Genomic DNA, 24,492 nt, shown 5'->3' on the forward strand with positions numbered 1-24,492 from the left:
CCCTGCTAGTGTCTGTCACCCTTCTAGTGTCTGTCACCCTGCTAGTGTCTGTCACCCTGCTAGTGTCTGTCACCCTGCCAGTGTCTGTCACCCTGCCAGTGTCTGTCACCCTGCTAGTGTCTGTCACCCTGCTAGTGTCTGTCACCCTGCTAGTGTCTGTCACCCTGCCAGTGTCTGTCACCCTGCTAGTGTCTGTCACCCTGCTAATGTCTGCTTCAGCAGGGATATAAACGGAATGAAGTATTAAATATGACACTTGTAAAAGGTTATGTAACACTATGAAGTCTTTGTTGAACAGCCTTGGTCATTCAACAATGGATTCCACACTCCTACACTTCTAGAAGGATCCAAACGGAAGGTGTTAGCTAACGTAAACATACAATACTGCCTTTTGAATCTAATTGTATTGGTCACATACACACGGTTAGCAGATGTTAATACGAGTGTAGCAAAATGCTTCTAGTTCCAACAGTAATATCTAACAAGTAATCTAACAATTCCCCAACAAAAACTCGCTTTAATGTAAGTGGTTAATCAGAAACTAAAGGCACATTCACTCTGTACAGTCATTTGGGGCGGCAGGGTAGCCTAGTGGTTAGAGTGTAGAAGCGGCAGGGTAGCCTAGTGGTTAGAGTCTAAGAGGCGGCAGGGTAGCCTAGTGGTTAGTGTAGCAAAATGCTTCTAGCGGCAGTAATAGCCTAGTGGTTCCCCAACAAAGAGTGTAATGTAGGCGGTTAATCAGGGTAGCCATTCAGTGGTTACAGTCATTTGGGGCGGCAGGGTAGCCTAGTGGTTAGAGTGTAGAGGCGGCAGGGTAGCCTAGTGGTTAGAGTGTAGAGGCGGCAGGGTAGCCTAGTGGTTAGAGTGTAGAGGCGGCAGGGTAGCCTAGTGGTTAGAGTGTAGAGGCGGCAGGGTAGCCTAGTGGTTAGAGTGTAGAGGCGGCAGGGTAGCCTAGTGGTTAGAGTGTAGAGGCGGCAGGGTAGCCTAGTGGTTAGAGTGTAGAGGCGGCAGGGTAGCCTAGTGGTTAGAGTGTAGAGGCGGCAGGGTAGCCTAGTGGTTAGAGTGTAGAGGAGGCAGGGTAGCCTAGTGGTTAGAGTGTAGAGGCGGCAGGGTAGCCTAGTGGTTAGAGTGTAGAGGCGGCAGGGTAGCCTAGTGGTTAGAGTGTAGAGGCGTCAGGGTAGCCTAGTGGTTAGAGCGTTGGACTAGTAACTGGAAGGTAGCAAGTTCAAACCCCTGAGCTGACAAGGTACAAATCTGTCGTTCTGCCCCTGAACAGGCAGTTAACCCACTGTTCCTAGGCCGTCATTGAAAATAATAATTTGTTCTTACCTGACTTGCCTAGTTAAATAAAGGTTAAATAAAGGTTAAATGATGCAAACAAATCTAAAAGGGATGGAATAAGAAAATGTATACAGGTGAAGTCAGGTTATGTTACATTTGGAGTCATTAAAACTCGTTTTTCAACCACTCCATAAATTTCTTGTTAACAAACTATAGTTTTGGCAAGTTGGTTAGGGCATCTACTTTGTGCATGAAATGTAATTCTTCCGAAAAAGAGTTTACAGACAGATTATTTCACTTATAATTCCAGTGGGTCAGAAATGTACATACACTAAATTGACTGTGCCTTTAAACAAGTTGGAACATTCCAAAAAATGATGTCATGGCTTTAGATGCTTCTAAGATACGCTAATTGACATCATTTGAGTCAATTGGAGGTGAACCTGCGGATGTATTTCAAGGCCTACCTTCAAACTCAGTGCCTCTTTGCTTGACATCATGGGAAAATCAAAAGAAATCAGCCAAGACCTCAGGAAAAAAATGGTAGACCTCCACAAGTCTGGTTCATCATTGGGAGCAATTTCCAAATGCCTGAAGGTACCACGTTCATCTGTACAAACAACAGTATGCAAGTATAAACACCAAGGGACCACGCAGCCGTCATACCGCTCAGGAAGGAGACGCGTTCTGTCTCCTAGAGATTAACGTACTTTGGTGAGAAAAGTGCAAATCAATCCCAGAACAAGGACCTTGTGAAGATGCTGGAAGAAACAGGTACAAAAGTATCCACAGTAAATCGAGTCCTATATCGACATAACCTGAAAGGCTGCTCAGCAAGGAAGAAGCCACTGCTCCAAAACCGGCATTAAAAAGCCAGACTACGTTTTGCAACTGCACATGGGGACAAACATTGTACTTTTTGGAGAAATGTCCTTTGGTCTGATGAAACAAAAATGTAACGGTTTGGCCATAATGACCATCGTTATGTTTGGAGGAGAAAGGGGAAGACTTTCAAGCCGAAGAACAGCATCCCAACCGTGAAGCACGGGGGTGGCAGCATCATGTTGTGGGGGTGTTTTGCTGCAGGAGGGACTGGTGCACTTCACAAAATAGATGGCATCATGAGGGGGGGAAATTATGTGGATATATTGAAGCAACATCTCAAGACATCAGTCAGGAAGTTAAAGCTTGGTCACAAATGGGTCTTCCAAATGGACAATGACCCCAAGCATACTTCCAAAGTTGTGGCAAAAAGGCTTAAGGACAACAAAGTCAAGGTATTGGAGTGGCCATCACAAAGCCCTGACCTCAATCCCATAGAAAATTTGTGGGCAGAACTGAAAAAACATGTGTAAGTGTAAGCAAGGAGGCCTACAAACCTGACTCAGTTTGACCTGTTTCAGAAACTTGTGGAAGGCTACCCAAAACGTTTGACCCAAGTTAAACAATATAAAGGCAATGCTACCAAATACTAATTGAGTGTATGTAAACTTCTGACCCACTGGGAATGTGATGAAAGAAATAAGAGCTGAATTAAATAATTATCTACTATTATTCTGACATTTAACATTCTTAAAATAAAGTGGTGATCCTAAATGACCTAAAACAGGGAATTTTTACTGGGATTAAATGTAAGGATTTGTGAAAAACTGAGTTTAAATGTACTTGGCTAAGGTGTATGTAAACTTCCGACTTCAACTGTATATAAATATATGGATGAGCGATGACCGAGTGTCATAGGAAAGATGCAATAGATGGTATAAGATGCAGTATATACATATGAGATGAGTAACGTAAGATAAGTAAACATTATTAAAGTGGAATTGTTTAAAGTGACTAGTGAGTCAATGTAGGCAGCAGCCTCTGAGTTCATGATGGGCGGCAGGTAGCCTAGTGGTTAGAGCGTTGGGCCAGTAACCGAAAGGTTGCTAGATCGAATCCCTGAGCTGATAAGGTAAAAATCTGTCGTTCTGCCTCTGAACAACGCAGTTAACCCACTGTTTCCCGGTAGGACGTCATTGTAAATAAGAATTTGTTCTTAACAGACTTGCCTTGTAAAATAAATAGCTGTTTAGCTGTCTGATGTCCTTGAGATAGAAGCTGTTTTTCAGTCTCTCGGGCCCACACCTGTACTGATACAATACAGCCTTGTGAACACAATATTAAAAGTTGCAGTCCTTCCCCCCCCCCATTACTGAACAATAGACTCAGTTTATGTAAAAGCACTTAGTGCCTTTTAAGAGAAGGAATTTCAAAGTGAATGCTCCGTTCCAAAACGTCTTGGTCAAAAGTTTGTGTCTTACTAATATGACAACAGGGAAGGTGTGTGTTTGTGTGTGTGTGTGCGCGTGTGTGCGTGCGCGTGCCCGTGTGCGCGTGTGTGTGTGTGTGCATGCGTGTCTTGAGCACAATGCTGTGCATGCCCAGAACCACGTTAATGGCCCTTTAACTGACTGAGGGCTTCCTGCTCCATCCTGTCCTCGTGGTCCTGGCCACAGGCTAACCTTTGACCCTCTCAGCCCTGCCGTAATTGGACACGGTGTGGAGAAGAGGCTGACAACAGGCCCTGCGAACCCTAATCGTCCCAAAGTTCGTAAAACTGGTTTAAAACAGACCAGCCGTTTATCAGCGGGCCTTGTGGAACAGCAATTAGATAAGACTAGAGAGAATGGCGTAGTTTAACGGACAGTTAAGGACTAATTTAACGAGGGAATGTATTTATGCATAAGGCAGTGGAAAAGGTGGTTGGTAGTTGGGTCGACTAGGCACTGTTGATGTTGACAGTTTTTAAGTCCCGAAAAAAAATAAAAAAAAATAAATAAATAATCACTTTTTTGTGAAAATGGTTAAAAATTATTTTCGGGGTCCTTTCCAGAATGTCGCAAATTCGGCATGTCCGGGGTCACCGTTTTTAAGTCCCGCTAAGCGGTTATATAGGACTCTAATGGGTCCAGCTGGCATCTGTTCAAATCTAAGGATTGTCTGTATATGCGTCTGTTGCCACTCCAAGCTCATGTTTCCCCTGTTTGTCGACCGCTGGTTAGTGTTCACATGACAGTGGCTCAACCACATACCCCCTTTTCTCTCTCACTCGGGCGCCAAACACACAGAGATCTCTCCGGGCTATGGGTCAGTCTGAGGGCAAATGTGGAATGTAGCCCTGATAGTTCACACCAGCAACACAGCAAACAAGGAGGGAGAGCGTTCCTCCACAACCAACGGTCAACGTCAGACAGACAGAGAGGGTCCTCGTGAGAAACGACGACCTCGCCAAGCGGCACCAACGACTCCAGTCCCTTGCGACTTCGAAGGGAACGCATTTTTCACGTCTTTGTCCTGGTTTCTAAAAGGACGTGTCATAAATAGCATTGTGACGTTCTTTCACACTGGGAGGTCGATTGTGAGAGCACTTGAATGACTTGTATTATGAGGGGGGGGGAATACATTCTTATACAAACCAAGGAGGTGGGACAATCGCTTCGCTTTTCACTATGGCTCTGTTGGTCTTCTTTGTTTGACTGAACAACCCGAGCAGTGACAGGCTTTTAGCACGGAATCTGAATGTTCATGGAAACTCAACTGTTACCTGTAAGAAGTAGTCAAGGACAGTCATCCTGGATAACTCGGTCTGCTTGGTGATGATGTCACTTCCCTTCCAAATGCATTATTGCTACTATGACTATTCACACGCTACTGTGAACATGTGACTATAATGGCAAATAAAACAATGGGGTTTATTTGTACAGACATATAGTATCCCTATCAATCTGACTGACTCAATGTTTGGACTTTTTGACAAACCTCAAATCTCTCTATAGAAATGTCACATCCATTTTTTGTTGCGGACAGAATGTGCCGAGTTCACATCAAAACAGAGCAATTCACAAAGCTGTCTAGATCAGTTGGTTAGCAACGCTACAGAGTAATAGACAGGGTATATAACGCTTAGGGAGTAATATAGAGTGCAGACCTTTTAAAGGTGTCATCTGGGTCCCTCTGGCAGTGTAGGGGCTTCAGGGTGGGAGCCACCAACGGGCTGTCCAGTGTGTCCCTGTACCCCAGGGGGAGGAGGGGGCTGACCCTCAGCTGATCCACCAGTCCCAGGACAAACCTCCACACCGCCACGCTCCTCCCGTCCTCCCGCTGGCAGAAGTGAAATGCAAGGCAATGGGGCGCCAGTCCGACCCGCATCCCTGCGTCCGAGTTGGGCCATATTGCCTCCGTGCATAGAGCTGTCTTTCCTGCCCCGGGACCCCCAGTTACCAGGATCCCCGGGGGCCGGCCGGGAGCAGGCTTGGCTTCCAGACAGCGCTGGAGCTTTTCCAGGGCCCATTCCCGACAGTAGAAGCGGCGGCCCCGTAGCAGGCTGGTGTTATGGCTGCTACTACTCATTGGGCCCCCCTGGGAACTAACCAGGAGTCACTCCACCGCGGGTCCAACGTCCCATAATCCCCGGCGCCTCTTACAGTTTCTCTTTCGATTTGAACGGACTACACAACACCTTTGGTAGCTCTGGCAGTGACAAGGTGTCCGGAAGGTTCTAACGTCAGACGTTATGATCTGGGGACTCCTCCAGATACCATCTCAGAGTCTCTTAATCCTCCCCAGTTGTCTGTAGTCAACTTGGATCAGTCCTCTGGACACTCTGGTGCGTCATCTCTCCACAGGTTCCTCCAGCCAATCAGTGTGTCTCTCTGCTGTCTCAACCTGGTCCTCAGGTTAGAAAAAAAAAAAACAAGGAAATGGACCATGAATAGAATGTATCCAGTACCGACACGCTCTCTCACACACACACCACACCTGTCCTCCGTCAGAGAGAGAGAGAAAGAGAGAGAGAAAAAACAAGAGAGACAGAGTGAGAGATTACCACAAGGGCTCACTTAAAACAAGGAGATTTCTTTCTGTGGTTATCTCCTCAAAACCCTCCTAACATTAACATGCTCTCTAAATCTCTGTTGCTGACAGTCCTGCTTCCTCGATTTTCTCTTTTGGAGTCTCTCTGTACAGTTGGCTCATATGGATTTCCCTCCTCTTTCACACGCCCCTTCTCTCGCTCTCTCTCTCTCTCCACCCTCTCCTCTCTCTCTCTCGCTCTCTCTCTCTCTCCACCCTCTCCTCTCTCTCTCTCTCTCTCTCTCTCCACCCTCTCCTCTCTCTCTCTCTCTCTCTCTCCACCCTCTCCTCTCTCTCTCTCTCTCTCTCTCTCTCTCCACCCTCTCCCCTCCCTCTCCTCTCTCTCTCTCTCTCTCTCCACCCTCTCTCTCTCTCTCTCTCTCTCTCCACCTCTCTCCTCTCCTCTCCTCTCTCTCTCTCTCTCCACCCTCTCCTCTCTCTCTCTCTCTCCACCCTCTCCTCTCTCTCTCTCTTCACCCTCTCAGCTGCTCTCTGGTTTTTCTTGTCCTCTTTTTTCCCACTCCTCCCCTCCCGTTTCTCAGCATGTCAGGGCATGTATTGAAGCAGAGGCATTTAAACTGAGAGTGAGTGAGTGAGGAAAGAAGAGAAGAGAGAATAAGGATCCAAGATAGGAGGAGTTGGACGGCTTGTTTTTTGGGGTCAAAGTTCATCCACAGCAGCATGCTTTAACTGAGGCTCACACCCCTCCTGGGTCTGGCTCTGGGAGCTAAGGAGGGAGGGACGAGCTCCAGCACTCCTGTCTAAATACTCCTCACATGGTTATTATTAAACAGATGTGATAAAAACAGAACCCGTTACTGCAGGAACCAGGATGTAACGCAACTGGAGAGTAAATTACAACCCTCTTCAGTTGCTGACAAAGCCACTTTGTTGACTTTATAGCAACAAAAAAAAAACACAAAAAAAAGAGAACAAAAATGGGGGCACTGATGCTGACTGTGCTTAAAATAAATTGAGAAAACGTGCAAAGCTCAGAGGGTGTTTCAGATAGGCTACACACGTATTGTTGTATCACTATATGAACTGAGGTAATGTTAAAATACATAGATTTGGTGTTTTTCTGTGACATCCAGAGAATATAGGTTATTCAAAGCCCTCTGTGAAGAAGTAACTAGTCTATTCAAAGCCCTCTGTGAAGAAGTAACTAGTCTATTCAAAGCCCTCTGTGAAGAAGTAACTAGTCTATTCAAAGCCCTCTGTGAAGAAGTAACTAGTCTATTCAAAGCCCTCTGTGAAGAAGTAACTAGTCTATTCAAAGCCCTCTGTGAAGAAGTAACTAGTCTATTCAAAGCCCTCTGTGAAGAAGTAACTAGTCTATTCAAAGCCCTCTGTGAAGAAGTAACTAGTCTATTCAAAGCCCTCTGTGAAGAAGTAACTAGTCTATTCAAAGCCCTCTGTGAAGAAGTAACTAGTCTATTCAAAGCCCTCTGTGAAGAAGTAACTAGTCTATTCAAAGCCCTCTGTGAAGAAGTAACTAGTCTATTCAAAGCCCTCTGTGAAGAAGTAACTAGTCTATTCAAAGCCCTCTGTGAAGAAGTAACTAGTCTATTCAAAGCCCTCTGTGAAGAAGTAACTAGTCTATTCAAAGCCCTCTGTGAAGAAGTAACTAGTCTATTCAAAGCCCTCGGTGAAGAAGTAACTAGTCTATGACCAGGGCTGGGGAGTAACAGATGTTCAAAGCATTTATTTTTCAACTCGAAGCAATGAGCCCAATCAGTTCTCCATGACAACAAAATCATAAACAGAGTAGGATAATAAGTGCTTCGTTTTTTTAAGTAAAACAACTTGGCTAATATATATTTACAAATGCTATAAATGGAAGCTCAAGTGGTATTAAATTAATTGGAATGACTGCAAATCTGATAAGACTTTGGCTTTTAATTTAAGATCTAATTGTATTATTAGCTGTAGTAGAAAGCAATGGGTTCGAAGAAGCCTACATAACAAAGTCATTAAGTAAAATACAACATCCATTTATGGTCAGCTATGTAAACACTTACATGGATTAATCCTGCAATAGATGGTCGTTCCATTGGTAATATCAACTCAGCAAAAAAATAAAATGTCCCCTTTTCAGGATCCTGTCTTTCAAAGATATTTTGATTTTTACAAATTCACTTCACAGATCTTCATTGGAAAGGGTTTAAACACTGTTTCCCATCCTTGTTCAATGAACTATAAACAGTTCATGAACATGCACCTGTAGAACGGTCGTTAAGACACTAACAGCTTACAGACGGTGGGCAATTAAGGTCACAGTTATGAAAACTTAGGACACTAAAAAGGCCTTTCTACTGACTCTGAAAAACACCAAAAGAAAGATGCCCAGGGTCCCTGCTCATCTGTGTGAACGTGCCTTGGGCATGCTGCAATGAGGCTTGAGGACTGCAGCTGTTGCAATGTTCATACTGTGAGACGCCTAAGACAACGCTACAGGGACAGGACAGACAGCTGATCATCCTCTCAGTGGCAGACCACGTGTAACACCTGCACAGGATCGGTACAGGATGGCAACAACAACTGCCTGAGTTACAGCAGGAATGCACAATCCCTCCATCAGTGCTCAGACTCAACAATAGGCTGAGAGAGGCTGGACTGAGGTCCTCAAAACACATCACCGGCAACACCGGCAACAACGTTACCTATGGGCACAAACCCACCGTCAATGGACCAGACAGGACTGGCAAAAAGTGCTCTTCACTGACGAGTCACGGTGATGGTCGAATTCGCGTTTATCATCGAAGGAATGAGCGTTACACCGAGGCCTGTACTCTGGAGCGGGATCGATTTGGAGGTGGAGGGTCCATCATGGTGTGGTGGTGTGTCACAGCGTTATCGGACTGAGCTTGTTGTCATTGCAGGCAATCTCAACGTTGTGCGTTACAGGGAAGACATCCTCCTCCCTCATGTGGTACCCTTCCTGCAGGCACATCCTGACATGACCCTCCAGCATGACAATGCCACCAGCCATACTGCTCGTTCTGTGTGTGATTTCCTGCAAGACAGGAATGTCAGTGTTCTGCCATGGCCAGCAAAGAGCCCGGATCTCTATCACATTGATCACGTCTGGGACCTGTTGTATTGCAGGGTGAGGGCTAGGGCCATTCCTCCCAGAAATGTCTGGGAACTGCAGGTGCCTTGGTGGAAGAAATAACAGGCAAATCCGGTGCAGTCCATAAGGAGGAGATGCAATGCAGAACTTAATGCAGCTGGTGGCCACACCAGATACTGACTTACTTTTGATATTGACCCCCCCTGCCATGGAGACATTCCTGTCGTTTCGCTTGGCCTCTACAGCCATTGCCATGGAGACATTCCTGTCCATGGAGCCATTCCACTGCCATGGAGCCCTGTTTCGCCTGGCCTTTACAGCCATTCCACTGCCATGGAGACATTCCTGTCGTTTCGCTTGGCCTCTACAGCCATTCCCTCAGACAGCCATTCCACTGCCATGGAGACATTCCTGTCGTTTCGCTTGGCCTCAACAGCCATTCCACTGCCATGGAGACATTCCTGTCGTTTCGCTTGGCCTCAACAGCCATTCCACTGCCATGGAGACATTCCTGTCGTTTCGCTTGGCCTCTACAGCCATTCCACTGCCATGGAGAGCCATTTCCTGAGACATTCCTGTTTCGCTGGGCCTTTACAGCCATTCCACTGTGCCATGGAGACATTCCTGTCGTTTCGCTTGGCCTCTACAGCCATTCCACTGCCATGGAGACATTCCTGTCCTTTCGCTGGGCCTTTACAGCCATTCCACTGCCATGGAGACATTCCTGTCGTTTCGCTTGGCCTTTACAGCCATTCCACTGCCATGGAGACATTCCTGTCGTTTCGCTGGGCCTTTACAGCCATTCCACTGCCATGGAGACATTCCTGTCGTTTCGCTTGGCCTCTACAGCCATTCCACTGCCATGGAGACATTCCTGTCGTTTCGCTGGGCCTTTACAGCCATTCCACTGCCATGGAGACATTCCTGTCGTTTCGCTGGGCCTTTACACAACCCCGCTATTCCTAGTGACTGTTTCTCTCCTGCTTGTCAATGACACACCCTCCCCTGTTCAACCAAGGTAACTGATGGATACTGTAAGCAACCCCCCCCAAAAAAAAAAAACATTCCTTACCCCAGGACACTTCAACGGGTGACTATCATGGGGAAAAAGGGAGCACTCGGTTTCTGCTTTGAGTATTTACTAGCTTGGCCTATGAATGATAAACCCTTAGATCCAGATGTGTTTTCAACCCCCCCAAAATCTGAGGGTGCACAATGCCTGGGGGTTTTCCAGAGGGTTTCCCCCCGATCCTTAAATTTGGAAGAATGTTGCATTTTTCAAACATCTGAAACAGCTTTTTCCTCCAATCTAGAGCCATAATCACAATTAAATTAAATTAAATTAAATGCACATTTCTTTTTATTATCTCAGCATACCTCAAGCTGGGTGGTTCTTTTTTTAAGAAACGAAATATGCTTCTCTGAATCTCAGGCTAAAGTCTGGATAAAAGATTGAAAGGAATGTCAGTCTTAGTATATTTAGTTATCGCTTGCTTTTCTAAAGTCTACCAACCTTGCCAGTATCAAATGTATTTATATAGCCCTTCGTACATCAGCTGGTATCTCAAAGTGCTGTACAGAAATCCAGCCTAAACCCCCAAACAGCAAGCAATGCAGGTGTAGAAGCACGGTGGCTAGGAAAAACTCCCTAGAAAGGCCAGAACCTAGGAAGAAACCTAGAGAGGAACCAGGCTATGAGGGGTGGCCAGTCCTCTTCTGGCTGTGTCAGGTAGAGATAACAGAACATGGACAAGATGTTCAAATGTTCATAGATGGCCAGCAGGGTCAGACAGTAGGCATGCCAGCTAAGATAGTTAAACAAGCTAGCTGTTCTAACTTGTTTGTTAGCCTGAAATGGCTTCTTGGTAGCTAGTTATGAGGTTGGCAAATTGTGAACCTATCTGGGCTAGCTAAAGCCAACTTCATACAGTTCTTAAATGGCTTAAGTGGCTTAGCAGTGCGCTATTACAGAACTTTTTTTTTCTTCCATAAAATAATAAAACAGGAGCAATCTGAGGGGACACGTGCCCTTGTGCATGACCTTTCTGGAAACAAACACATACATTTTTTGATACACCAGTGGAGGCTGCTGAAGGGAGGACGGCTCATAACGGCTTGAACGGAGTAAATGGAATCAAACACACGGCCACCGTGTGTTTTGATGTATTTCATAACATTACACGAATTCCCGCTACAGCCATTACCACGAGACCAAAGGTGCCACCAAACTCCTGTGTGTTACACTTAATAACAATATGCTAGGAAATTAAGAAATAATTTAAACGTTAAAATACCTTTCTTTTATGACCGTTAGGCTGCATATGTCAATTTGTTTGGCTTGTAAATATGTTACTACCATGTATGATTGTGTTAACGCCGCTTTCCAACAATAGACTAGTATTCTGGCAGTATCAAATGGAACCATCCGTACCGTTGCGCCCAGGGCACGGGTTTTCACTAGTTACTACAGCCACAGTCTAAATTGGCTGAATCATAAACATTTCTGGGGGAAAAAAGAGCGGGGAAAAAATGTGTTTTTTGGTCTTAATTTAATGTTAGGCATAAGGTTAGCAGTGTGGTTATGTTTAGGTTTAAAAATCCGATTTTAAGAAGGGAAATTGTACAATTGAGCGGGGTTAATAACTTTGTGTCTGTGGGAACTAGTGACGACCTTGGGCACGTTCCCGACTCTCAAAGGTAATCAATCACCCAATTTGACTGCTCTCACCGCTCGTGCAAGGCAGCAGCACAGACAGACTGTTAGTTGTAAAATACATTTGGCAGCAGTCTACAGGTGCGTGCCGCATCAACTGCCAGACCGACATCGCTGTTGTTAAACTACCATACCGATTCTCTACACACCTGTCAACTCACACACATAATTCATTCATTATTCTGGTATGCCTAACCTCATGAAATGACAAAGACAACGAAACACTTTCACAGACCGATCTCAGTAGGCTGTCGTACGAGAGGAGTCGAACAGGCTACAGGCAGTACATAGCCTATCGATAGTCCGTGCTGCTCCGTCGTTGATTGCAATTCAATGATTCCGAGTCATTCCGTGGAGTTTTATTCTAATGTTACACCACATGTACAATAATTTAATCCTGATAAGATTTGATCATCAGAATTAGTTATCCGTGCATGGTTGATTTACATCTGCACTTTTAAAAAAAAGTATACTATATTCTGTCGATATTTCCATTCACAGAGCTCAGGAGGCTATCACGTGTCGTCAGTACGTACACCTCACACAGTGCCGCCCCCCAAATAGAAACGTGTGTTGCTGCTACAAATGGTCAGACTATATATACTGTAAGACGTAGAGTCGCAAGCTTGCAGGAGGACGCGCTCTTTGAAATGAAGGAGTAGTGTAACGACCCTGGCTTTATAACTGCGGAAATCGACGAGCATTCTTTTGCGGCACAGTTGATAGCGCGCCGGATCTCGGGCTTAGAAGGTCGAGGGTTCGAGACCTGGTCCCTGCTGTTTCATAAAAATACACACATATATATATATATATATATATATATATATATATATATACATACAGGACATGTTGTTTCCATTGCCGCTGGAAGTAGGGGTGCAGATAAATTGGAATAATTTTACCAAAATTATAAAAAATATATATTTTTGGCAAAATTATGAACTATCTTTCTAGCTAATTTTACCCCAACATCGGACACTCTCTATCGGTTAGAGTAGTAGTATTTCCTCTACAAAATGTCAAACATGCTAATTGCTAACCCCCGCTAGCTAACATTTGTACGACACCAATAATCACAAAAAAAGGTCATATATTTCTTATTAGACGCTGTTGAAAAAGCCGATAATATGGGGTGCTATGTTAATACTACTCCATAGAGGATTCATAGACCCTCAAAAATTCTCAACATTGGGACAAGCGCATCAACCAGCACCAGTAAGTAGCCTAGGCTTCCTCATAGGGTGAGTCGGTCACTATATGCTAATATGCACTATAAATACAAAAGTATGTGTGTAACGGATGTGAAACGGCTAGCTTAGTTAGCGGTGTGCGCTAAATAGCGTTTCAATCGGTTACGTCACTTGCTCTGAGACCTTGAAGTAGTGGTTCCCCTTGCTCTGCAAGGGCCGCGGCTTTTGTGGAGCGATGGGTAACGATGCTTCGAGGGTGACTGTTGTCGTTGTGTGCAGAAGGTCCCTGGTTCGCGCCCGGGTATGGGCGAGGGGACGGTTTAAAATTATACTGTTACATGTGGACACCCCCCTTTCCATAGACAAACATTGGCAGTCGAAGGGCCTTACTGAAGAGCTCAGTGACTTTCAAGTCAGTTCGTCAAATTTCTGCCCTGCTAGGAGCTGTCACCGGTCAACAGTAAGTGCTGTTAGTGTGAAATGGAAACGTCTAGGAGCAACCACAGCTCAGCCACGAAGTGGGCTCTGAGTCTCAGAAGAGTGGAGGCTGGTATAGCAGAGGACCAACTCCATATATCCAACTCCATGATCTTGGAATGAGATGTTCGAAGAGCCGGTGTCCACATACTTTTGGTAATGTTGTGCATTTACAGCGCCTTGCAAAAGTATTCATTACCCTTGACGTTTTTCCTATTTTGTTGCATTACAACCTGTAATTTAAATAGATGTTTTATTTTTTATTTCATGTGATGGACATACTCAAAATAGTCCAAATTTGTGAAGTGAAATGAAAAGAAAAAGACAATTCTAAAGAATTTTTAAAAAGTGGTGCGTGCATATGTACACACCCCCTTTGCTATGAAGCCCCTCCCCTTTGCTATGAAGCCCCTCCCCATATGTACTCACCCCCTTTGCTATGAAGCCCCTCCCCATATGTACTCACCCCCTTTACTATGAAGCCCCTCCCCTTTGCTATGAAGCCCCTCCCCATATGTACTCACCCCCTTTGCTATGAAGCCCCTAACCTTTGCTATGAAGCCCCTAAATAAGATCTGGTGCAACTAATTACCACCAGAAGTCACATAATTAGTTAAATAAAGTCCACCTGTGTGCAATGTAAGTGTCACATGATCTGTCACATGATCTCAGTACATATACACCTGTTCTGAAAGGCTCAGAGTCTGCCACCATTTGCACCATGAAGACCAAGGAGCTCCAAACAGGTCAGGGACAAAGTTGTGAGAAGTACAGATCAGGGTTGTGTTATAAAAAAATATCAGAAACTTTGAACATCCCACAGAGCACCATTAAATTCATTATTAATAAATGGAAAGAATATGGCACCACAACAAACCTGCCAAGAGAGGGCCACACACCAACACAGATCAGACAAGGAGCGCATTAATCAGAGGCAACAAAGAGACCAAAGATAACCCTAAAGGAGCTGCAAAGCTCCACAGCGGAGATTGAGCATCTAGGACCATTTTAAGCTGTACATCCACAAAGCTGGGAGATCCCAAACATATGGAAGAAGGTATAGATGAGATACGCCTTTTTGTCCATCTGAAAATGCTATGTCTGGTGCAAAGCCAACACCTCTCATCTGCGAGAATACCATCCCCACATTGAAGCATGGTGGTGGCATCATCATGCTGTGGGGATGGCAGGGAAACTGGTCATTGATGGATGTCGTTAAATACAGGAAGTCCTTGAGGGTTTCAGGCTTCCAGAGATTTGAGCTTTGAGATTTCACTTTCCAGCAGGAAATCATACTGCTAAAGCAACACTTGAGTGGTTTAAGGAGGAAACATTTAAATGTCTTGGAATGGCCTAGTTAAAGCCTAACCTCAATCCAATTGAAAATCTGTGCTATCTTAAAGATTGTTGTACACCAGCAGAACCCAAACTTGAAGGAGTTGTACAGTTTTGCCTTGAAGAATGGGCAAAATCTGTGTTATAAAAATATCAAGATACTTGCAGCTGTTTGCAAAAGGTGGCTCTAACAAAGTACTGACTTTGGGGGGTGAAGAGTTACCATTAAACGTTCAGTTTTATGTTGTTTTGTCTTGTTTATTGTTTCACCAAAAATGGAAAGTAAATCAAATGATGGCCCCCAAAAAAAAAAAAACATTTTAATTCCAGGTTGTAAGGCAACAAAATCAGAAAATGCCAAGGGGGTGAATACTTTGGCAAGCCACTGTATTTAGACAGGTGTGTGTACCTTTCCAAATCATGTCCAATCAGTTGAATTCAAGAAGTGGAATCAATGGAAACAGGATGCACCTGAGCTCCAATTTTTTTATCAATTTGCTAAAATATATATATTTTTCACTGTTTTTGCTTTGTCATTAATGGTTGTGTGTGTGTAGATTAACAGAGGTTTGTCAGTTAATCCATTTTAGAATAAGGCTGTAACGTAACAACATGTGGAAGAAGTGAAGGGGTCTGAATCCTTTCAGAATGCACTGTAACTGTATGTGTGTGCGATACAGAGATTAGGTTGTCGTTAAAAAAAAAATCATTTTAAACACTATTATTGCACACAGAATGAGTCCATGCAGTTTATTATGTGACTTGTTGGGCTCATTTTAACTCCTGAACGTAATTTAAGGATTGTCATGACCAAGGGGTTGAATATTTCTTCACTCAAGAGATTTTATATTTTCATTTAAAAAAAAAAAAAATAATCTAAAAATGTTGAAAAACATAATTCCACTTTGACGTTATGTGGTATTGTGTGTAGGCCAGGTACCAACAAATCTTAAATGTAATCCATTGTAAATTCTGTCTGTAACACAACAAAATGTGTAAAAAGTCAAAGGGTGTGAATACTTTCTCAAGGCACAGTAAATGACAGCCTAAATTCAGGCTGATTTTGCTGGGGGCGGCAGTGAGGAGATTTGGGAATCTTTCCCCCACGTGTTTCAATGGCATTTCCATTGTTTATGTCGAGTTCCATCGATCTCTTTACCGCATCTATACTCCAGAGTATATCCACATAACAATAAGGAATTCCCCTTGACCACGCCCACAAATCGGGGAAAACAAACATTCGTTCCCATTGGCCACTAGTGCAAAAAAAGCCAAGTAGGTTGCTGATTTAAAAAAATATATATATATTAACAAATATAAAGAATTAACAATATATACCAAAAAGCTGCTGTGTTGTTCAATGTACGTGGAACCAGGCCAAAAATCCAGATTTTATGGTTGGGAAATAGAACCTGTGAGAAGAGCCCTTTGGCTTCATGCTATTCGACGTGGGAAATTGTGTCGGGCCTTTGTCCAAGTAAGCTACATGTAGCTAGAACTCTATGCATGTGGAAAAATGACATCACGGGTAAGACATTTAGCTGGTTTAGTAAGTCCTGTTTGTAACTCCACTCCCTACTTGTAGCTGTATAGTCTGTTTGTTTGTGTTGTTGGTCTTGGCTAGCTCAATGTCCTGGTCCCTAGCTAGCTAGCGACTCACTTACGTGGCTGCTAGCACTGTCATGAGGGAAGCCTTACAATATTACATTTTTTTCTAAGTGGTGAGAACGCCTGGAGCAGGCAATGTTGAAAAGTATTCTTTACACATGTTATACTTTTCCTAAATGTAGTTTTGTAATCGACTAAAGCAAGTAAACAACAAGAAATGTTCCTTTGAAAAAGGTCAAGTTTTTTGCTGTGAGCCAAATGGGTAACCTAAGTAACCACAGGTCATTTTCTAACTAAACTAAATGTTAGTCTAAAAGAAAGGTGAGATCACGTCTAGATGCCTTTTATATTGGATATCAAGTTTATAAATTGTGTGGCTGGGCTGATTAGACAGTGGATTGCGCAGTCAGATGGAACAGAGTAAATAGACATTTTTAAGTCATAGTTTTAGCCGGTGGTAACTTGTGGAATAGACACCGGCTGGAATGCGTTTTTAACCAATCACCATTCAGGATCAGACCCACCTGTTGTATTGTAGGCTATAATGACTTCACCGAAGACAGGAATTTTCTAAATTCTAATTATTGCATCATAATTTATACTATCATGACGTCAATCCAACCCCCCTCCAGACTGTCTAAAAGTCATTCATAGTCTGATTTATCAATCATAACCCCCTGGCCCGTCTAAAAGTCATTCATATCAATCATTTTTCCCAGAAGACGCAGAGCATCTGCCTACTGTCAGCCGCCCCAGGGTGTCCCGACATCGCAGGAGAGAAGGCCGCAGGAGGCGTTAGACAGGCCAGGTAACCTGCCTGATTTAACTGCCTCCTCCGGGGTTCTCCCCACTGGCCGACCCCTGGTAGTGTAGAGTTGTTAGTCTGCTTAAATAAAAAATAAAAAATATTTTTTTTAACTAACAGTGAGCAGACTTTTTATTATTAGATGGTTTCTAAGAGTCTTAGACAGTAGAATCTGGGAATTGTGCATCTCATCATTCTCTTTGATGGGAACCTGTTTCAACATGTTGGACATAACTGAGGATGATTCAAAATGGCTAGGTGCTTTTCTTTCACAAAGAAGGACTGCGCTCTCCTTGGTTTACGAGGTCGGGATGGGGATGGAGCTGCCTTCTCTGTGTGGGAGAACATGCCCAGCTACTGTCTGTGTGAGTGGCATTGACTGTATGAAAGTTGAACGGAAAGGAGGTGTTGGGGATAGTGGGACTGCTGTGTGCACGTTGACTGAACATGTTCTTGTGTGGTTAACAAAAAAACAAACATTCAAAATACATTTACATTTAAGTAATTTAGCAGACGCTCTTATCCAGAGCGACTTACAAATTGGTGCATTCACCTTATGACATCCAGTAGAATAGTCACTTTACAATAGTGCATCTAAATCTTAAAGGGGGGTGAGAAGGATTACTTATCCTATCCTAGGTATTCCTTAAAGAGGTGGGGTTTCAGGTGTCTCCGGAAGGTGGTGAAAATAAAAACTTTTAACATCTGAATGTGGCTTTTATAATTTTGTGCAATTCAAATATTCTGTCAATGTTATGTTAAGTAGGAAGACAAAAAAACTTGCGCATTTTATGACAGTCTCAGTTAGCCATGTCAACACTCAGGAATATCATTTTTATAAAAATGTATCTCTATCTCTGCATATAATATTCCACATAATTTTTGCTTCTAAAAGAAATAGGCTTTGACATAGTGGAATTTATGTTCGAGAAACGAGGAGAGGGGGACATATGTAAGGATGAGAATTGGATGTTCATAATTGATTGGTAATGCCTGACCTGTGTCTATAAATTCCTGTCTGTCAAGTGAACTGATTGAGATGGGGTTGTTGCCTCCATGTCTAGAGAATAAAGACATGTTTTTGCATAGCTCCCGTGTGCCGTCTCTGTAACAGGCTTGGTTATGTTTCCACTTGACGCTGCAGAAATATGTATTTTTCTATTGGTTGGTTGAATTTACATATGAATAAGGTGTCATGCCACATTGGTTACTTGCAGATAGGGGGAGATTCTACCCAGTCTGATGTTGACATACAAACGGTAGGTAGGTCATGTTCTGAAAAACTCTATTCTACTTTAACAGATTAACCAGTTCACTATGTACATGTCCTGATGTGTATATATATAATGGTACGGTACCTGGTAGATATTGTGGTGCATCCTGGGATGTGCTTTTGTATGTTATCGCTGTAAGAGTGATGTTAGCTAGCAGGCTCTATTTGTAATGGTCGTATTAGCTCCCTCTGCTAATTCGCAGTTATTTCCGTGCTAAACAGACAAATCACAAATCAGCATTTTAGCTGTGCTAGCTTCTGTCTATCGTCAGAATACACACCAGTCAACTGGGGCCGCTGGCTGGACAGTCCTTTCTTTAAAAAAAACAACGCAAGACAGTTACGAAGTACCATCACATCTGTTATACTGGTGCCAGGTCCAGTTTGGTCTTCAATGGACATCTGTTATACTGGTGCCGGGTCCAGTCTGGTCTCAAATGGACATCTGTTACACTGGTGTCGAGTCCAGTCTGGTCTCAAATGGACATCTGTTACACTGGTACCCGGGTCCAGTCTGGTCTCAAATGGACATCTGTTATACTGGTGCCGGGTCCAGTCTGGTCTTCAATGGACATCTGTTACACTGGTACCCGGGTCCAGTCTGGTCTCAAATGGACATCTGTTATACTGTTACCCGGGTCCAGTCTGGTCTCAAATGGACATCTGTTATACTGGTGCCGGGTCCAGTCTGGTCTTCAATGGACATCTGTTATACTGGTGCCGGGTCCAGTCTGGTCTCAAATGGACATCTGTTATACTGTTACCCGGGTCCAGTCTGGTCTCAAATGGACATCTGTTATACTGTTACCCGGGTCCAGTCTGGTCTCAAATGGACATCTGTTATACTGTTACCCGGGTCCAGTCTGGTCTCAAATGGACATCTGTTATACTGTTACCCGGGTCCAGTCTGGTCTCAAATGGACATCTGTTATACTGTTACCCGGGTCCAGTCTGGTCTCAAATGGACATCTGTTATACTGTTACCCGGGTCCAGTCTGGTCTCAAATGGACATCTGTTATACTGTTACCCGGGTCCAGTCTGGTCTCAAATGGACATCTGTTATACTGTTACCCGGGTCCAGTCTGGTCTCAAATGGACATCTGTTATACTGGTGCCGGGTCCAGTCTGGTCTCAAATGGACATCTGTTATACTGGTGCCAGGTCCAGTCTGGTCTCAAATGGACATCTGTTATACTGTTACCGGGTCCAGTCTGGTCTTCAATGGACATCTGTTATACTGGTGCCAGGTCCAGTCTGGTCTTCAATGGACATCTGTTATACTGGTGCCGGGTCCAGTCTGGTCTTCAATGGACATCTGTTATACTGGTGGGGTCCAGTCTGGTCTCAAATGGACATCTGTTACACTGTTACCCGGGTCCAGTCTGGTCTTCAATGGACATCTGTTATACTGGTGCCGGGTCCAGTCTGGTCTCAAATGGACATCTGTTATACTGGTGCCGGGTCCAGTCTGGTCTCAAATGGACATCTGTTACACTGTTACCCGGGTCCAGTCTGGTCTCAAATGGACATCTGTTATACTGGTGCCGGGTCCAGTCTGGTCTCAAATGGACATCTGTTACACTGTTACCCGGGTCCAGTCTGGTCTTCAATGGACATCTGTTATACTGGTGCCGGGTCCAGTCTGGTCTCAAATGGACATCTGTTACACTTACTGTTACCGGGTCCAGTCTGGTCTCAAATGGACATCTGTTATACTGGTGCCGGGTCCAGTCTGGTCTCAAATGGACATCTGTTACACTGTTACCCGGGTCCAGTCTGGTCTCAAATGGACATCTGTTTACTGGTGCCGGGTCCAGTCTGGTCTTCAATGGACATCTGTTACACTGTTACCCGGGTCCAGTCTGGTCTCAAATGGAATGGACAGTCTGGTCTCAAATACTGTTACCCGGGTCCAGTCTGGTCTCAAATGGACATCTGTTATACTGGTGCCGGGTCCAGTCTGGTCTTCAATGGACATCTGTTACACTGTTACCCGGGTCCAGTCTGGTCTCAAATGGACATCTGTTATACTGTTACCCGGGTCCAGTCTGGTCTCAAATGGACATCTGTTATACTGTTACCCGGGTCCAGTCTGGTCTCAAATGGACATCTGTTATACTGTTACCCGGGTCCAGTCTGGTCTCAAATGGACATCTGTTATACTGTTACCCGGGTCCAGTCTGGTCTCAAATGGACATCTGTTATACTGGTAGCCGGGTCCAGTCTGGTCTCAAATGGACATCTGTTATACTGGTGCCGGGTCCAGTCTGGTCTTCAATGGACATCTGTTATACTGTTGCCGGGTCCAGTCTGGTCTCAAATGGACATCTGTTATACTGTTACCCGGGTCCAGTCTGGTCTCAAATGGACATCTGTTATACTGGTGCCGGGTCCAGTCTGGTCTCAATGGACATCTGTTATACTGGTGCCGGGTCCAGTCTGGTCTCAAATGGACATCTGTTATACTGGTGCCGGGTCCAGTCTGGTCTCAAATGGACATCTGTTATACTGGTGCCGGGTCCAGTCTGGTCTCAATGGACATCTGTTATACTGGTGCCGGGTCCAGTCTGGTCTCAAATGGACATCTGTTATACTGGTGCCGGGTCCAGTCTGGTCTCAAATGGACATCTGTTATACTGGTGCCGGGTCCAGTCTGGTCTTCAATGGACATCTGTTATACTGGTGCCGGGTCCAGTCTGGTCTTCAATGGACATCTGTTACACTGTTACCCGGGTCCAGTCTGGTCTCAAATGGACATCTGTTATACTGGTGCCGGGTCCAGTCTGGTCTTCAATGGACATCTGTTATACTGGTGCCGGGTCCAGTCTGGTCTTCAATGGACATCTGTTACACTGTTACCCGGGTCCAGTCTGGTCTCAAATGGACATCTGTTATACTGGTGCCGGGTCCAGTCTGGTCTCAAATGGACATCTGTTAAACTGGTCGGGTCCAAATGGACATCTGTTATACTGGTGCCGGGTCCAGTCTGGTCTCAAATGGACATCTGTTATACTGTTACCCGGGTCCAGTCTGGTCTCAAATGGACATCTGTTATACTGGTGCCGGGTCCAGTCTGGTCTCAAATGGACATCTGTTATACTGGTGCCCGGGTCCAGTCTGGTCTTCAATGGACATCTTTTACACCTGTCTAGTCTTAACGTTCCTTTAGTTGACCTTCGAACCCTATAAATGTTGCATTACACTTTTCTCCAAATGATCTGGTAGCGAGCAGGAGACAGGAGAGACACGGGTCTCACGGGTGGCACGGCCCACACAAGCTAGCTGGCAAGCCAAGCAATCCACAGCTGATGTTCCATCCTGTGGTTTGTAGCTAAAAGTTGAATGTCAAGAGGAAACCTAGTTGGCTGATATAGGTAGCAGCGCAAGTTAGCTTAGCTACAAGCAATCACAACTATAGCTACATTGTAACAGAACTGTAATTTCTACAGTAATTTGAGGGTATTATTAACAGTAAAATCCTCTGAAACTGTTTTACTGCAGCATACTGTAAATTATGGTGCATTGTGGGAAAATGTTATGGGCGGGGAAATTGCTGTATTTTGAGTGGTTCTGTAATTGAACCCTACAGAATACAGTACCTGTACTGTATCGTTGGAGCACAAAAAAACCTTTTGACAACTAGTGGGTGCCGCTAGTTATAAGCTGGCTCATGAACATATTTTGAGGTGTGTCTTGTAAGAGGCTATATTTAATGCACCCGTGCGTGTGAGAATGCTGCACCAATTTAACTCCTATGTGGTTACTGTGCACCGTCATTTAAACATGTATAAGGGGAGTGTTTGGAGTGGCAGCAAGTCTTAAACCTTAAATGGTTGAACATTTTTTGGTCTGTTTTGCCCTGTCGTCACTACAAGTCTGAAGGCCTTTGTTAAGCCCTCGAGAAGTGACACCAAATATGGATTAATATGCTGTAACGTGTAAACACTTTACCTTGAGGGCCAACCTGCTACAACCAATCCCTTGTAATTACAGTACAACATACTGTGAAATACAACCCCCCTTCAATGAATTTCATTCAACCATTCATTCATTCTGATTACAGTAGCATTTACCGTATTTAAAAAAATATTTTACAGTATAATACAGTATGTTTTTTAAAACTGTATTTACTGTATTACAAGGTTGATACCGTATTTATATTACAGTAGGTGTACTGTAATATGAAATACAGAATTTTACTTGTCACCGAGCTGCCTCTAAGCTTCTGTCAAATTCACGGTAACACCTATACAGTGTACCTAGCTAGTTAGCTGATAGCTAACAACAACAAAACAATATTGGGAAATTAGTGACAAAGCAATGGACAGAAACTATCCACGTTCGCTCTTATAGTAAAGCACCCAAGTAGTTCCATAATGCTTGTTCCGCTTCCTGGATCCATCCACTCTTTGACTTGGTTAAACCGTCGCAGGTGTAAAACAAACCAAGCCTATTAGCCAGTATGTGTCGCCCTGCCCCACGTGGAGTTGGTAGCTCATTTGAATATTCAAGTGCTGCTACTTTAATATAGGCTTTATATGGGAAAGTGTGTGTGGGGGGGGGGGTACTGGTTGCTTTAAAGGGACACATCTCATTTCCTGACTCCCTGTGCCAAAAGGAAGTATAAATAGATGGAATGTGTCATAGCAGGAAAAGCTGGAATGTGTCACGGCCGTGTGTGTTACTGTCTGACTGGGACAGGAAGGAACTCAGCCCAGAATGGAGGGAAGAGACTCTGGCTTCCAGCAGAGGCATTTATTCAATAATTTACAGTACTTCTTTGGAAGTTTAGTCTAGAAAACAGCCTATAGCCAGTGTCGCTCATGCTCACTCAGGATGTCAATATTGCCATACGTAATTTGATCGTATTTGGTCATAAGTTGCCTCAAGTCTGTTACAGTATTTGCAGCCCACATATCCGTGTTATAATCAAGAATCCAGGTAAGTGATCATTGCAACAGTCACCACCACCTCTCCCTGCCGTTTATCTCTTTCCACTAGGCTTTGCTGAATCATATCAGAAACTAAGCTACTGTAGATGTGTGAGGTTTAAAGGATGAGTCAAGGCCTCAAAAAACAGCAGAATTGCGATCCGGAGAAGTGGGAGCAGGTCACACCACATTTCTTCTCATTTGCATAGTTGTGTTTACTGTATCTGCACCTCAAAGGTTTTCTGTCTTATCTCTCTCTCTCTATCTCTCTCTCTGTCTCTCTCTCCCTCTCTCTCTCTGTCTCTCTCTCTGTTTCCCTCTCTCTCTCTCTCTCTCTCGCTCTCTCTCTCTCTCTCTCTCTCTCTCTCTCTCTCTCTCTCTCTCTGTCTCTTTCTCTCTCTCTCTCTGTGTGTGTCTCTCTCTCTCTGTGTCTCTCTCTCTCTCTCTCTCTGTGTCTCTCTCTCTCTCTCTCTCTGTGTCTCTCTCTCTCTCTCTGTGTCTCTCTCTCTCTCTCTCTCTCTCTCTCTCTCTGTGTCTCTGTGTCTCTCTCTCTCTCTCTCTCTCTCTCTCTGTCTCTGTGTCTCTCTCTCTCTCTCTCTCTCTGTCTCTGTGTCTCTCTCTCTCTCTCTCTCTCTCTCTCTGTGTCTCTCTCTCTCTCTCTCTCTCTCTCTGTCTCTGTGTCTCTCTCTCTCTCTCTCTCTCTCTCTCTCTCTCTCTCTCTCTCTCTCTCTCTCTCTCTCTCTCTCTCTCTCTCTCTCTCTCTCTCTGCCTCAAGGCTTGGTTTCCATCTGCCCCCTGTTGGAAACCACGTTGCTGTGCTGTGAATCCATTGTCATTTCTCTGCAGTGACTCAGGCTGAGGCTACTGTGTATATTCTATCTCAGTAGTCCTACTCCAGTCTCCTATTCACCT

The 24,492-nt window shown here is 44.4% G+C and overlaps 1 protein-coding gene across 5 annotated transcripts in view; it reads right to left on the minus strand.

Annotated features, from left to right (window-relative positions):
- LOC118377258 (ankyrin repeat domain-containing protein 50-like) overlaps positions 1-12,517 on the minus strand; it is a 22,476-nt gene extending 9,959 nt beyond the window's left edge. The window contains exons 1-2 of one of the 5 annotated variants that reach the window (XM_035764107.2): positions 12,196-12,517; positions 5,252-5,988 (exon numbers count right to left, since the gene is read on the minus strand). In XM_035764107.2, the coding sequence (XP_035620000.1) occupies positions 5,252-5,673 (422 nt within the window). In that variant the 5' untranslated portion in view covers positions 5,674-5,988; positions 12,196-12,517. Of the gene's footprint in view, positions 1-5,251; positions 5,995-6,161; positions 6,410-12,156 lie in introns of those variants that run through there. The other 4 variants (XM_035764105.2, XM_035764106.2, XM_035764103.2 and 1 more) reach the window with 4 other exon arrangements.
- Between the last annotated feature and the right edge of the window lie 11,975 nt (positions 12,518-24,492).

Source organism: Oncorhynchus keta, chromosome 34 (assembly GCF_023373465.1).
Source record: "Oncorhynchus keta strain PuntledgeMale-10-30-2019 chromosome 34, Oket_V2, whole genome shotgun sequence".
Lineage (NCBI taxonomy): Eukaryota > Metazoa > Chordata > Actinopteri > Salmoniformes > Salmonidae > Oncorhynchus > Oncorhynchus keta.